At 45.3% G+C, this 16,623-nt stretch overlaps 1 protein-coding gene across 4 annotated transcripts in view; it reads left to right on the forward strand.

Annotated features, from left to right (window-relative positions):
• dock4b (dedicator of cytokinesis 4b) overlaps window positions 1-16,623 on the forward strand; it is a 70,736-nt gene that overhangs the window by 9,864 nt on the left and 44,249 nt on the right. For all 4 annotated transcript variants that reach the window (XM_068306503.1, XM_068306504.1, XM_068306505.1 and 1 more), the window contains exons 2-7: window positions 10,980-11,063; window positions 12,765-12,805; window positions 13,103-13,158; window positions 13,240-13,336; window positions 13,668-13,816; window positions 15,145-15,229. In XM_068306503.1, the coding sequence (XP_068162604.1) occupies window positions 10,980-11,063; window positions 12,765-12,805; window positions 13,103-13,158; window positions 13,240-13,336; window positions 13,668-13,816; window positions 15,145-15,229 (512 nt within the window). The remainder of the gene's footprint in view (window positions 1-10,979; window positions 11,064-12,764; window positions 12,806-13,102; window positions 13,159-13,239; window positions 13,337-13,667; window positions 13,817-15,144; window positions 15,230-16,623) is intronic.

A 16,623-nucleotide genomic window follows, 5' to 3' on the forward strand; every position in this document is an offset into this window, starting at 1 on the left:
TGGACATCGCGTATTTATGCTTCATAAAGATTCCGACGTTACAGAATCACACCCGGTTCCTGCATTTCCTGCAGCGTGCATGGAGTTCAGAGGTCACTGTGGTAGTGGCAGTGACTGAACCAGGCCATTGATTTGTAGGGGAATGTTTCCAGGCATCATCAGTGGTGATGCATCACCCACCTCCCCGCTCCTGCCCACCCCCTTCCTGCCATCATCTGGAATGCAGCCATAATCCTCTTTACACAGGCTATCCCAATGCACCAGTAACCTGCTTCCATTAGTACAGACTGGATGACCCTGGTTGTAACTGGGCCTGTTGCGCAGTCGTATATATCGAATACCAACCTTATTTAATGCTTATTTTATTGAGAATTTAAACATCATATGAAAACATTTTGAACTGCGATGAAACTTCCATCGTTCTGTAGGCTATTTTGTGGACAGTGACGTATTTAAAAATGTTCCTAAAACTTCTTCAAACTCTTGCATGAGTTCAAAAATTAAGTATACAGTAATCCCTCGCGCGTTCGCGCATCAACACGCGCGACTTCACCTCATTGCGGAATTTTAGTAGGTAGTCAGGTGATACCGTGCACGCATGCTATTGGCTGACAGCATCAGGAAGTGCGCTGCCTATCGTGAGTCTCGGAACGCAGCGCACTTCGGTAGACACTGTACTCAACTTATAATGACTAAAAAGGCTAAATTCTGAATATTGTTTAGCTGCATGAGCAATGCTCGCGTACCGTGCTAGCAGAAAATGAATGAAAGTGGAATAAAAATGCAATTAATATAGGGTGAATGGAGGCAGAGATACAACAAAACATGGTGTGACTGGTTGCCGATTGACGGTCCGGGTGGAGTTCCTCCCCGGCGTCGAGCTGCCAAGCCTGGCGGAGCGCCATTCCGGTGCGCCTCCCTCTGCCCGTTGTGTTTCGGAGGACTCTCTGTAGCTCATTAGAATCTTTTTACTTCCTGTCCCGGGGGAGGCACCAAGCGTTGAACGGGCGCACAAATGAGGCTACCTTCCTGCTTGCAACCAGGGGAGGAGACAAAACAAAGATGGAATTAATCACCCCGGCCTCATCCCTCCCTTTTCTCTCATCCGTCAAGTGTGGACTTTTTTTAACAAGTGTTATTTAATTACAGGCAGCATTAGGGTGCACAAAACTGCCGTTGACCTAAATCAGGAAACTAGGGCACTTTTTTTCCCGCTCCATCCCTGCCACTTCTTACTCCACTCTATTGATTTGCCTGAGCGGACAACAAGCGCTAGCAAATTAGCCGAGCACAGCCATCATTTTGACACTTTCTCTCTCACAGAACAGCCTCCGCCTGGCCGCCGTGTCTGAACCAGCCTGGCCGAGCTCCCTCTCAATTTACTCTGAAGGATATGCAGGGGGAATTGGGACTCTCATCCATTGGGGGGGCCCCCCTGACAGAATCAAGAGTCATTCCAGAACAAATTAGAGAGGGTCCTCTTTGTTCTTGTGGGCATGATGATGCTGCAGCATATGAAGCAGCTCCTCAAGCCCAAGCACAATTCAAAGCAAGCACCAGGGATTTTCTTGTGCGACAGTGGAGTATCGGTTAATTATCTTCATGCCTTTATTGGCTACTCTCCTTCTGCCTGTCTTTCACTCTCTGTTGCTCTTGGACATGTCATTTTCCTCCCTGGTTTGCTCTGGAAAACACATTCCTGAAAGAATAAAGTGCTCCAAACCACCAAGGTTCTCTTTATTTTCCTCCATCTCTTCGGGCACCCAAAGGTCTTCGCCTCCGTGAGTAATCCTCCTTGATCTGCCAATGGCATGCAGGGCACAGGAAAATAGCCTCGACAACAGCTGAACCCCTTAGCCCTGCAGGAATGTCTGACCACGTGCACGAAAACACACAATGCAGAGATGTTCATTTTGAAAGCAAAGTCTTCCCGTGTCACCTCTTGGATTATTTTCACAAGGCTTTCTTTTCCTGACGGTATGCTCAACTTGAGTTAACAGGAAGGAACCCGTTTCCCACAGAAAGCCATTAGATGCAGCGATTACACCTTTTGTAAAATCAACTTTTCCTTGACTTGTGTGGCCCCAGAATTTGAACACATTTCAAACTTGTGTGTGTGTGTGTGTGTTTGTGTGTGGCATCCATTATTGATCCGCCTGACTGATAGCAGATGTCAAAAAAAGGACTGGCACGCTAACAAGCCGTGGAATCTGACCATTATTTTTCAGTTTTCAGTGTGTGAGGCTCTCTTTATAGGAAAGAATGACTATTGGTGCCAGTACAGACATGGAAACACGGACACACACTCATTCAATCTCCATGTACCACAAGAAAACCTTTTATTTTCATTCTGAGGCTTGGGCTACATGACAGATTCTGCTCTTGTCAGATTTTGAGGTTCAGTTGTCCCTGGCTGCTGTCGTTGTGTTGTCATTGTCGGAGCAACACTATTGTAGTCAACTAGCCTCCTCTCCTGTCTTTACTGAGCTCGGCAGGACTTTTAGAAGAGCTTACAAACTTTGGCCATTGCTTAGAATGGTCTGGTACCCGGTGGTACACTCTGTACTCAGAACACCCTGTTGAATGGCTCTTTGTTTGGAGGCATTTAAGAACCTCAACTGTGCTGCTTACAGATTTCCAGGTTAGGTTTTAGGTCAGTCTGTGAACTTTTAAAGCAACATTCCCATTGACAGAATTAGCTACACAGAAAGGGGTATGTTTCGTAAAAGATGTATGACGATGATTCTGATTGCACATCACTGCCAACAACTCATCCAGGAATCACAATGATTTGTTAGTACGAAGCAGAATCAGCGGTGTATCGGAGTTGTGATCACTTCCTTTGAGCACTTCAAATACCACTTTCCACTTCCTTGTCCTCAATTACCTCTCAGGATTTTCTCACTCTCTTGGGTGCCTTTTACTTTTATTTTACACCCTTCTCTCCTCCATTTAATAATGTTCTTGTACACGTTAAGAACTCCTAGTGCGAAACAGAAGAAGGGAATGAGTAGTGGTGTGAAAGGCAACGCATCCTTTCATAGTCTTCTTTCTTCAGCAATTCATCGACTGATTAGAGACCCTTATGTCGTGTTGTTGACGTTGAGTTTCTGGCTTTGCCGCTGTCTGTTTTCCTTTTCTATTAGCCTAGCCTCTCATCTTGTTTTAAGGCATATGGACATATTCAAACCTTCCCATTGTGGAGCGGTGAATCTCTTGCTGGCTGGCCGGTTTAAGCGATAATAAGCCATGCTCCGGTGGCTTGTATTTGTGCAGCACCTGCCATCTGCGTGCCCTTGAGTCGAGCCATTATGTCTGTTCGAGTGTGTTCCTCTGACTTACTCCAATTCTGCCACTTCCTCTGAAGTCATCGTCCCCCCCCCCCCACCACCACTGTTTTTGCTCCGCGGCTATCGCCGTCTGTCAGTGTACATGCCGAGCCAGGGCACCGTGTTCACACATGCCTCGTTCTAGTGACCGTGAGAGTTTAGGTTGAAGCTTCTTGGCCTCACGCAATGAATCCGAGGACACATCTCACATTGTAACCTCCTCTCGGTGGCCGTTGGGCTCAGTGGCGATGACCCACAGTGGTCTTTTCATTCACTGCGGTTCTTTTTATACACTCTCCCCGTGACTGGATTCACTCACCGATGCAGCTCTCGCCTCGTTGATGTGGTCTCTGCTTGTCACTGAGCTCTTTGTTTTAGCTCAGGGGAGATTGAAGGCTACTAGGTCAGGATGTAAAGGGAATTTATAGAACACGAACACAGCATTTGGTCTACTCCACCTCCGGCGGGATTGGCGCTTGCATTTCGTCTGCAATGAACTGGACTTATACGAGACTGTTTGTGATAAATGACAGAATTTCAGTAGATATGGGAACAGAAACCAGATTTGAAGTGTAAATGGGAAAAACTAAACTAAACTAAACAGGAAGCAACAAATTTTTGGTCGGCTCAGCCTATTTGCGGCAGCAGCACGAGGTCATCCCTACAGCTCTGCGTTTCACAGTGGAAGCTGTACATTAAACCAAGACTTATGATCTGCACCTCCTTTAGAAGTGAATGACTGCTGAGGTTTTCAATCAATATCGTCCCTTCTTCCTCATTTCATTTGTTCATCGACCTTAACCTCAGATAGGTCCTTCTCATTACCTCTCTCCTCTCTGCATGTGGTACACTAAAGTCCTCAGTTCTGCAGAAAGATGATGCCTAGATGTCCTCAACACACCTGACTGTGGTTTTTCACAGAAATTAAGGTGAAAAATGTCTTTTTTTTTGCTGTTCTGGGAGAGATCGAGCTCGACCCTTCGCTGCCCCTTTATTACCATGGATGCATCGTAGAATTACCTTTTGTAAAAACATCTCTGTGCTTGTCCCCTTGCAGTATCTCCAGAATTTTTTGAAAACTGAATAATACTATAGACTTGGGCTCGAAAAGCTGTATTTTGAGTTAATTACTTGGTGTAACTTCGTTTGCCATCTGTGGGCTTTAGTGTGACGGCTTGCAGCCCACAAACTAGAGAGCAGCAGTGATGTTGTGCCTTAAAACCCAACTGGCACTGAAAACAGCTGACTTGTTTGTCAGAATCCAGGAGGTTTGGCTAAAAGTGAAGTGTGATCCATCCTATCACAGTTCAGCGTAGGTGTGACATCACGCGTCAGGTGTTTGTGTGCGTCTTCATCCTTAGCAACCCATCATATGTGATGCTGCACGTGTGCCAATGCTTTTAATCAGAGATTGGTGGGGAAGTATTGTTTAATGAGGTGGTAAACACCAGCTGTCCAGTTTGATAAGAGTCAGTCTAATGGTTTCATTCCAGCGGATCAACACTGGGATGCTTCAGGCTGGAAAAAGTCCCGCCTAAAAGTTCTCCTGCAGTCATCAACCCAAACTTAAGGCAATATGCAGAAGCAGAGAGTTTCATAATGAAAATACACATCAGATTCAGCTCTAAGCCCTAATATTATATCTGAGCCACTGGATCGCCGGAGTCCTTCTCCCAAAGTCCTGCTATACCGTTTTTATTTCCTGCGGGATGAAGGAGCTCTCGACTGGATGCGGAGAGCAATTTTCTCTCATAAGCTGACACTCTGCAGAAAAGATGAGTATGTCAGAGAGACAGAGAGAGAGATCGCGGCGTCTTATTTATTGCTAGTTTCCAACGGCGTTTGCTTGCGTTGAGATTTTGGTGGCGGTTAAAGCCACTAGCGTCCATCCAGGCCAGAGCGGGACAATGTGCATTTCCTGATTCTCCAATGAAGATTTCAATTGTGTGTTTCAGAAACTTCTAAAGTTTTGCGCCTTTTCCAGAAGGAAGAAGTGTATCCTCCTTGAGTTGACATCCAGCAGTAGCTGATTCTCTCCCTTTTGCTTTCCTATTGTCTTTCTCCACCCCATCGTTTGCCTCCTCCCTGATCTCCTCCTTCATCTGTCCTTCACCTCCTCTCCTGTCTTTACCCAGACTCGTCTCCTTTCCTCCCCAGTCAGCAGAAATCTCTCCTCCGGCTGCACTGACACAAATAAATATCTAAACCGAGACATCTTAGCGTTGTCTTCCCTGCTCTTTTATTTATTCAATGCCACACCTTTGCTGCTTTGATGGGTTTAGTTTCATCACTCTGTCATCGTACGTGCTTCTGAACGTGAGCTCCTGTCCAGAGTAATTTGATTTAAATGAGCATAAAGTGAGGATAGAGGTCAATCGTATCTCTTCTACTAGTGCATTAGAGAGGAAGTGGAGAGGTCGGGTGACTCAGACTGAGAACGAGGCGCGTTGATGCTGCAGGTTTCACGTGGCACTCCCTCTTTCATCGGTTCTACCTGCAGGAAGTGAAGCAGATGGTTATCCGCTCGTTGTTCTTCTTTTTTTCTTTCTGCTTCATCAGGAGGACGTTCTCTCCTTTATCATCTCTGTCTGAGCGACTCTCTCTCTCTGCGACGCTTCTCTAAGTCGTTTGCATGCGCGGTATTCATGCGTCTTCCTCCACATCGTTATATTTTAGCAGGTTCTTACTCCACTCGTCGACCACGCTTTCTGCAGCGTGGGCGGATGTGGAGGCACCGGTTGTTGGTGTGACTTTGTCGGCCACTGAAAATCAAATCAACACTCTCTAAAGGAAAGCAGCGCCCATGATATTTGTGTGTAGTTCATGTCATCAAGTGTTTTTATTTGAACAGTTTGAAGAAGAAAAGATTCACACCCTGAATTCTCGTCTGACTCTCTAGACATCTTTCAGCTCTTCGCAGCGCTTTAGCGTCTTTCAGCTCATTGTTTTGGTTTAGGTCCAAAAAATCCGCCCTACGCTACCTTCCTTTACCCAACAGCAGGCAGATAAACGTCGGACTAGCATGCTAATGCTGCTCTGTATCTGCTGGATGTGTGAATAAACATCTTGCTAACACAAGAGGGACTGTTTGTTATTTATCTGAAGCGGTGCTTTGCCGGCGGTGATGTCGTTAACCTTCTCCGAAGCCCTTTGGACCTCCCCAGCGCCGTACAAAAACTGGATTTCTCTACATCTGCAGCATGTGTAGGTGGTATTTATCGAGCGACAGGAAAACGGCATCGAGGGAGGGAACGTTTTCACCGTAACAGCTGATTTCTTAAACAGAATCCTCCCAACTAGTATTATCACACCAACTGTGAACCTCCTACCACACCAAAGCAGTAATTAATAAACCTACATACGACTAGGAAAGCAACAGGCGTTCAAATGGTCATAAATTACTTGGAAATTAATCCTAGAGTGAAAAATACCTTCTTTATTACCTATATTACTGCTTTACGACAAATAATCCCGTTGGCGTGTTGATGATAGATTCTCTTTCACGCGTATTCGGGTTATTTTTGAGCGTTTACTCGAGCATTAAGCACCAAGTTGGGTGTTTCCTTGTTATTGAAAAGAAGTCCATTCAGCTGAGTCACGGGAACCCGACCCTCATGTTTCACGCGTGTCACCGGCTGTGACCGTGGTATTATAAAAAGAGATTAACCGCCGCAAAAGTGAGACAGTATTAGACGGAGGTTCTTTAACATGATGCTCAAAACCCGGTGGAATAATTCAGTCGTCGCGTTATAGAGACGTCTCATCGACATAAAGAGGAGTAACGGCTTCATGCTCCGCCGATAAATACTCATTTGCACAGGTGAGATTAATTCTCGTAAGAGGATTATCACAATCACCTCATCTCAACTTTGGCATCAGTGGGCTATCTAATGCATGCACTCAGCTGGGCGTGACACACACACACACACACACTGAAAATAAAGCCTGGGAACAAGGTGAGCTTTTAACTCGGTGACCTATATTACTATTTAATCCGACTCATTTATGATTTCTTACGCTCAGGCCGGTTGGACGGAGCGAATGAGGCTTTTATTTTTTTGCGCGTCTGTTTTCCCTCCTTTTTACAGCTCCGACTAAAAGCTGATTAGCTAATCGTGCTAATCGTACTAATCTTGTTTTTACTCGTCATCCATGTTAAAATCCCTTTCACACTGTCAGAATGCAGAATTTGCCATCGGCCTCGCTGTCACGGATGCGTTTGCTAATAATTTCAGAAGCTGCACATCCTGCTTTATTTTCGGGATCCCTTCACGCGTCTGCAGACGACATCTCGATTCAAAGCGATGCTGAAATGAAACCGAGCCGCCGGCTTTTTTGCACTACTCTTCTGAATACATTCCTCACACACGACTCTGCTTTCCTTGAAAGCCCGGCATGATTGGAGCGAAAGGTTATTGTTGCTCCAGAGGTTTTTTTTTGGTGACGGTCGTTGCTATCTCCGCTCTCACAGAGGTGATGAAAGGAAACCTGGCGATGCATCAGCAAGTAAAAAAGAAAGCGCCGTTCCTCTTGGGTGATTCCACCGGTACATCTTTTGTCCGCAGCGCGATTCATACCTCTTTGTCTGAACACGCGTGCCAGATTTAGTCCGTTTTTTGGAGGCCGACTTCAACCTTTGAATTTGCATCCAACCTGGATGAATTTACATCATTTTTTGACGCGACTTGCCGGCATCTTGAAGACGCACGGTTGAAGCCTTTCAGAAGGAAGGCCGGGTTCACGCAGTTGGCTGAGACTAAACATAGCTGAGCTGGTTTTGGTCAGAGTAGGAATGTTTTAGTCACATTGCTGGAATCAAAGGCTCTATTGGTTTGGCAGCTCTTTGCTTTTGGATGGTGAACCTACAGAGAGCTGAATGTGCAGCGGACAGAATTATTGGTGCAGTTAACATTTAGATCTGTTTATTAGGTGCCTGCTTTTCCAGAAACAGCATGAAAACCAGCATCGTTCCCCAATTTGGATTTCAATCTTCCTCCTCTTAAGACTTAGCAACCTTTTTTTCCCCCTTTGTGCATCCATGCAAATGTGTTTATTTGGTAAATTGAACTTATATTCCCACACAAGGCAATGAAATATTCATGATCCATACATTTGGCAGCAGCTACCGGAGCACCACCAGTTGCGGTGCTGTTTTAAATTAGCATATTAATGATATAAACGCCGTGTAATGAACACGTGGGGGTGGACTATTCTCTGGAATCATTGTCAGATCAGTCAGGGAGAAGAAAGGGGCAGACTAATGAGGTTAAAAGCCACTCTAACGAGTGCTTTAAGTGGAATTTGCAAAGTGATTTAGCTCAAACGGTAATCGACGGTGTCTTCACGGTTTTTGCTTGCATGGTGAAATCTGTAAAATCAAGCGTAGCAGCAACATAACGTCGAGCTTTGATCCCTGGTGGCGTTCAGTCGACCCTTATTTTGAAAGAAGTGTTGTTTTTAAAAAAAATATTGTTTCTTTACTCGGGGGCCCGTGGCGGCGTTTGCTCTTCTAAGAGTCTCCGACGGAGTGACAAGCAAACCGAATGTAACGCGGTTTGACAGGCCGCGACTTGAAACACGAGCCAGTCTGAAGCGGGCTGCTGGCTTTCTGGGGATGTCAGATCAGCAGAATGGACTTGAAAGCAGCGCAGAAATGAAGTCTCGATGAAGGAAGGTGAATCGCAGCGACGATGTCCTCACGCAACCTCTGATTTCAGCTTCGTCGGATCAAGATAGGCGAGGCAGCGCTGCAGAGGCAGCGCTGCAGATCGTAATCGTTTTCTTTGTTAATAAATCTATAGACGGTTCCAAGAATAAAATTTAAAGTGTGGTTAATTTGTCTGGCGGTCGGTTTAACAGAACAAAACAATTCTGCAGCGTGTGAAAAGCCAAAGTAGACTGAGGTCGAGCTAGCGGTGCAAGCTCGGCTAGCCCCGTTGCGACCTTCGCTTTCGCGGTGAAGTCTTGACAGCGCGTCAACAGGCTGACACAGCGCATCAGCGTAAACCCGCCGCTCACGCTTCCTCTGGAGGATGAGTCCGTATTGTTACCCCCCACCCAGTTAGTGCCTGGCTCTTCCAGGCTAACGTCTGCGTAGCGTCTGGATAGCCTGGCTCCACCCCAGCCGTCCCGGTGTCACACAGGATCAAACTCAAAGCATTTTTTTGGGGGTGTCTTGAGGTATCAGAGTTTTCTTTTTGATGACGTCTAGAAACTTTGTCCTCAAAGGATACCAATGACTTTTTGGGGGGACCGGAGGGTGGCCGGTTCAAGACTGGCATGGGCCAAAAATTGGAAACTGGAGTTGGAAAGGCACCATTTCCCCTCCTGAGCACTGCTGAGGTTCCTTTGAGCAAGGCACCGACCTCCAAAAGCTGCCTGTTGGACGCCATACTATGTGTCGCCATAGTGTTTCTTCTTCTTAAACATTGTTTGTTAGCATAAATGGATTTCTAGCAGTTTATTGCCCTGCCCATTCCTGTTTCCTGTTGCACCCTACAAAGCAATGCTGGGACAAATGAGGGCTTCATTCGGCGGTCGGGTTGTCAGACGGATACCCGGGCGATGGGCAGTCTTACACGGGCAGCAGGTGGCGGGCGGATTGACGTTTGTCTCGCAGCAGAAAGCAAACACGGCAGCTCAAGACTGAATAATTTAGTCGGCTGCAGCTGGGAAAGTCACTTGGATAATTCATGCATTGGGCACAGAGTGTGAGTGTTAAATGTGTGTGTGCTGCGATTGCCTTGGTGTCGGTGTGTGTTTGTGAGTGATTGGCCTTTGGATGAAGTACAAAGTCAGATGTGCGCTCGTGACAAATCCCTTGTAAAGATTGCGTTTCCCGGCTCCTGTAGGAAACGGAATAAAACGCAGATCCAGTTTCAGACGGTCCAGGGAGTCTGGATGCTATTGTCACCGTCAGCATGATGGAGTGGGTGGAAGGAATTTCATTTATAACCTCTGTCGGGATGTGGGCTGCTCTGATGCGAAGAAACTCCCTTTTTTCTAACTGTTTAACTTTAAATAACAAGTTTTAATACATGAATTTTGACATTTATCTATGATTTATGAAAATCAATCCATTTATCCTTCTTTTTATTTTGTAAAATTAACTCCAAGACAGCTTTTCTGCCTCACAGGACGCCGATCAAAATAGAATTTTGTCAGTTTTTGGATTTATTGAACAAAAACGTGAGTCAGGTCTCCTGATGTTAGTCGCCGTGTCTTAAAAATTGAGCTGGATTATATTTAAGCTGGGGTTTAAATCCTCTCAGTGCTGTTTGGAACGGTGCGTTCAGGTGCATCGGACGAGCCCTGCAGGCAGAAGGAATTAAATTCTTTAGCTGCAGTGGGATTCTTCTCCGTTCTGGATGACAGTGTTGTTACTCTTCCATCCTCCATGTCTCACACAAGCTACATCTTTAGCGTTAGCAGGATGCTAAATGTGTTTTATGTAAGTCCAGCTTCTGCGTTACTATTTTGAGCTTTTTTGCAGGGATATTTTTCCACCTTTGATTTTATTTCACCTACACAGATTATCGACCGCACCTCCTCTCCGGCTTCTGTTTTCTTGTTTGCTCGGGACCTTTGCATAACTAATGTCAAAACTAACCGAGCATGTGTGTGTGTGTGTGTGTGTCCTTTTTGTCGTAGTGCTGGCCAGTTTCCGAGGGACCGTCCAGCATGGCCTCCCGTTGGAAATCGGAGACACGGTGCAGATCCTGGAGAAGTGTGAAGGTATGATGCTGCCGGGGAAAGTTGTCTCCTTGAAGGATTTTGTGGTGCAGCTTTTGCACAAAAAGAGCAAAATGTTTGCTGTTTCCTGCACCACAGACTGGCGGCTTTTCGCCTTCCTGCCCACGCCGAGTCTGTTTTTCTCCTCTGGTTGCTCTCTTTCTTTTGCCGTCTGTCTCTCCAATCAGGGCCTGCATGCTTTTTCTTCAAAAAAACCCCTTTTATTTCCTGCATTCTTTCCCCTCTCTTGTATTTTCTTTTCTTTTTTCCCGCATCATTTGAAATCACCCAACCTCAGCAGGCCTCATTCACACCTTGACCACAAATATGTATCCGTGCACAAAGGCGTGCCGTCTCACTTCCCCTTCAAGAGATGGAAGGCGTTGCTCATAACAAAAAGAATCATCCGGTCGAGCGGTCGGTCGGTCGTGCAGCCGGAGGGACGAGGGTGAGAGATCGCTGACAGGAAATAGACGATAACTCAGTCAGAGGAAAGTTTGATGCACAACGGAGGAATGAAATCAACATCCTGCAAGCAGAGGAGTCAGACTAATTGCTGATGCCGTTGACACTTCCTGTGTTAAAGTATTGTGACTGACGTGTGGCTCCTGTCTGTTAAGGCTAATTGCTGGCGAAAAAAAATCAGGCTGTAGAGTTAAACTGATGTAAAACTTTAGTTAAATACTTTAAGCTAGCTGTTTGTGCTGCTTGTCCTTTACAATAAGTTATCTATTTAATCCATCGTTGACTTGGCTAACTATTTTAACTATCCATTACTTTTAGCACATTTTTACAGTCTATAGATTACTAGACAGAGAAAGGGCAACCATGCACCGTCCTGTGAGCACCGTGTGGGGTTCAGTGCCTTGCTCAAGGGCACCTTTCCAACTAGCTACCTTTGACCCCAAGTCAGCCTGTACCTGCTTCTCCTCTAGGTTTGACATCCCAGTGGGTTTTTTTTTTTTTACGGCTGCGTTGCTATAGCTAACAGTTATGTCTTATTATAACTCATTTTTGAAAATGAGTTATATAATAAAACAATAACACTGATGTAATTAATATTACATCGGCGTTCTCTTTGGAAGTACCTGAGTCATGGATGCTCAGATTAAACCCACCAAACACTAAATCTAATAAATTTACACTTTAGCTGTTTAGCTAATGCTATGATCTGAAGGAGCTTCAATTGACTGTTTGGTAAACACATCCAGTATAATTTTAAAAATCATTCTGATCAACGTTGGGGTTTGTGAGAGCACTCATCTCGTGCTAATTTGGAGCTAGCGCCGATTAGTGTTTGCATATTCAGCTTTGCAACCTTTTTTTGGTCACATCTGTTTCTTTGCAGCTGCTGGAACGTTTGTGGTGACAATTGTTGGGTTTTTGTCTTCCTGTGTCATTGGTTTCACTTTGTTGTGCATGAAGCTGTGGTCACTGCAAGAGAAAAAGTCTACAGAGTCTACAATGACGTTGACATTTTAAACTTCGGCGTCAATCAGAGTGAAAGGATTGTCAATTCCTCACTGAATTGGAATGAAAATCCAAAGTTTTGCTTCACTTTCACTAAAACCTACGTAACACAAGCATCTTTCTCTATATCATCGAGTTGTTTCCAAGACTATATTTCCATATATTTCTCTACCTGTGTCTAAACAGTAGATGAAGTCAAAGTGAACATTCTAATGATGCTTTTCGTCTCTGCAGGTTGGTACCGAGGATTCATCCTGAAGAACCCAAACGTCAAGGTGATTTATTTGCCTTTTTCTGTTGATAACTTATTGACAGCCTCATTTAAGCATAGCAATCCCCTCCATAATGATGCAAGTTTTGCCTTTAAATGCTATTGACTGACAGATAATGCATGGACAGCATCTGCTAAAGGTCTGACTCACCTGTGGCCAATCCTCGCCTTCATTTTGCCTCTTTCTGTTCAGATCGATTGCCTTTTGCTTCACAAATATCCACTTAGCCCTGATAACCACATGCTTACAGTGAATGCTAACAGAAATGAAGGACCCACCTGTGTTATCTTCTTCCCAAAGGGGATCTTCCCATCGAGCTACATCCACCTGAAGAATGCCCACGTCAAGAATAAAGGGTAATTCTTCTTCTTGGTGGGCGAATGGAACTGTTGGATGTTTGGATTTTACTCTTAAGGCCTGGTTGCGTCTTTTTACAGGCAATTTGAGACGGTCATCCCTGTGGAAGACTCCGTCATTACGGAGATGACGTCGACGTTACGGGACTGGGGCGCCATGTGGAAGCAGCTGTATGTGGTAAGAAAGGACCATCAGTCCAACAGACGTGAAGCCGGCGGTTCAAACGATCAGGCATTCGTTAGCTAGATTGATTGAACGGATGGAAGCGCTGCAAAAAAGCAGCAGGATGCTACGGCTAATTTGAACAAATCCTTTTTATGTTCCTCAGTCTTCGTCTTTCAGCGTTTGACTCTTAATGCCCCTTCTTTTCCTTCATTTATTTGGTACAACTGGGTCGCTCTTTCGTTTTCCTGTCAATCTTTCCTTCTTGTTGATTTCTCTTTCATTCGTTGCCTCAGACCGACTCTCAATTCCTTTTCCTTTCCCCAACCGTTTCCTCCTTTCACAGAAGAACGAGGGGGATTTGTTCCACCGACTTTGGCACGTGATGAATGAAATCCTGGACCTGAGGAGGCAGGTGTTGGTGGGCCACCTCACCCATGACCGCATGAGGGACGTTAAGCAGCACATCACGGCCCGATTGGACTGGGGGAACGAGTAAGTACCAGGATGACCTCTCTTCTTCTTATTTAAAAGTCTAGCAATGCCTTCTGGGACAGTTTTTGCAGTTTTAAGTCAAAAAGATTCTATCTGTGTTGTTAGGGTCGTTTTTCAGGTCATTCATTATTCATCAGTTTAACTTTGCTGCTACTTTTTGGATTGATTTTTCTGCCCCTTGTTCTGCCGCTGGATTCAACTCACTCTACATTTTATGAAATCCAATAACCAGTGATTAGAGGTTTACTCAAGAGCAGAAATCCATCTCAGGGAACATTCAGATGGCTTTATTATTTTTTTGTAAAAGTCGTCTTCTTGCTGCACGGTAACACAGTTGTACACCAGAAACATTTACTTTTTATTGCCCTGATAAAAAAAGATCCAAGAAGATTGATTTCAGATGTCATGACCAGACTCCTTTCCCCATGTTGGTTTTCTTCTGTCAATTTTTATCTTTCCAAGGACGGCAGGACGGACTGAAATTTAATCCTTGTCGAGATAAGACAAATGTTGGACTCTTAACATAGTTTTCATGCTTTTATTGTAAATAAAAGTCAATCTCTGGTGCCTTCTGACCCAACAACAATTGAGTTGTTGGGTTTGCAGTTGTTGAAAGGGCATAAAACACAAACAGCCATCATCGTTGACTTCCTGCTGCCTGAACCCCACCCACACTCCTTCTCACCTGTCTCCCCCGGCGCTAACCGGACCCCAACGACTTTCAGCAACCAATTTCGGCTTCTTCTGTCCATCCCTCTCAGACTCTTTCTCTACCTCCGCTGTCTTTGGTCGTCTCTTGCCGCTGTCCTTGTAGACGAACTCCTAACTCAATCAAGAGTCTTCCCTCCTTGTCCTGGAAACACCCTCCATTCCCTTTCCTCTCCGTGCCGTTGGGGCAAAAAAAAAACGTCGGTTCAGTTGACTCGCCATCTTCTCTCTGTTCACCCTCTTCCGAGCTAGGGGAAGGAGGACAGTCTCTTGCTGGGGTATGGCCGACCAGGCCTGTCTGTTATTGCTGACAAGGGGACAAGGGGTCATCCATAAGGGGAATAAGAAGAAGATGAATTGGAGAGAGGGGTGGGGGTGAGGATAGGAAGAGATGGAGGAGAGCAGGAATGATGGGAAAGATAAAGTCTAGCAGGAGGTAAAGGGAGAGAGATTTTTACCTTAATCTCTGTCCAGTTGATTCAGTCGGACCACATGTGGGGGGGTCCTACAGGTCTGGTTGGAGTGTAAATGTCACTAGTGGGTGGGAACCACCTTGAAGAGTGATTTTGCAGTTGTTCCATATGATCCGTCTGATCCCTGCATGTTAATCTGTTTTCCAGGCAGCTCTGCTTGGACCTGGTCCCCAGGCGAGAGTTCAGCATGGTGGACCCGGATGAAATCAGCGTCACGGAGCTCTACAGACTGGTGAGCGCTTCAGGCTTTATCCTTGTTCCCTCTTGAACCCACCCTCAGGTAGAACGTCTGCTCCTCCGGTGCTGCTGATGGGGAACAGGATAAGTGGTGGTAGACACAGGACGGAGGACACGATACAATTCGTTAAAAAAAAAATTACTTTTTCAGTCTTGCAGCTGCTGCTCGCTTTGAGCGAACTGTTTTAAACAGCCCTTCAAGCGATCGCAGCAGACAGCTGGAGGATATCTGTTCTCCTTCTGATCCACTCGTCCTCTCGAGTGATATGAGAAGCTGTTCGACATCGCTAGCGAGTCTTAAGAGTTCTTCCTCTAAGCTGTCGCGTGGCAGAGCGATTCCTCTGCGACAAAATAAACATGTTCGTTTCGAACGAGTTGTCCATCGAAGTCCCCGACCCTCTGCAGCGACCTTTAAGGCCCTTAAATCAATCACTTTTTCTTTTACATCGCGTTTGCAGACATTTGTCATGTCCTGCTTGATTTGTCGCTACACTGCCCCCGATGGTTTGCGACAGTACTGCACCGGTGTGGACAAACTTACCTTCAGGATGACGAAATAAGCAGAATTATCTTGTAGTCAAGATTCCTTACAGATACCAAGGGAACCTTTAGAATTCTTTGGAATTTCCACTTGCAAGGAAGACTTTAAGAATTTCTCCTCCATGTTTAAAAATGCACAAAAGTTTGGATTAAAATTTAAAGGTTTATTCCGTACTTTGAAAATGCCAATTGGCGAAACTGTTAAGCAGATATTCTTTCAATCCTGCTGTGTTAATGTCAAAGTTTGTACATAAATATACATAAATATTAGATAAAAACAGGATATTTTAATAGCTGATGGGTCGTGACATCATATAATAAAAAAAAAACCCCAACTCTAGTTATTAAACGTCTGAATCTTTCCCTTCGTTCTTCTCCAGTCTCATCCTGCTTATTTCCTCTCCTTCCTTGCTCCTTGCCTCTTCCCAGTTTCTTCAGGTCCCAACCGCTGTTACCGTGGCAACCACTTCTCTGCCCTGATACAATGCAGGGAAAATTGTATCACACACACACACACACACACACACACACACACACACATTGTGGCGGCTTTAGCTTTCCAGGGGTAATTGAAGCTCTTAATCCGTCTGTTTCTTCCTTTTTTTTTTTTTTTTGTCTTTGTTTTTTTTTTTTATCAGACGAAACAAAAGCAGGCGTAATGTTCCACAAATTGAGCAAATGAAAGCGATCGTCCCACACCGAGGCGGGATAAAGGGAGCGGCGTTCGCTCCTGTCATCCATCCGCACAAACACACAACACCCCGTCACACCGAGCCCAAATTACATCAGTGTTTTCTCTCAGGTCTTTGTGTGTGAGAGCAGCGTCCTTGTTTTCGTCTTTGCGCTGCC

Source organism: Antennarius striatus, chromosome 22, assembly GCF_040054535.1.
Source record: "Antennarius striatus isolate MH-2024 chromosome 22, ASM4005453v1, whole genome shotgun sequence".
NCBI classification, from domain to species: Eukaryota; Metazoa; Chordata; class Actinopteri; order Lophiiformes; family Antennariidae; genus Antennarius; species Antennarius striatus.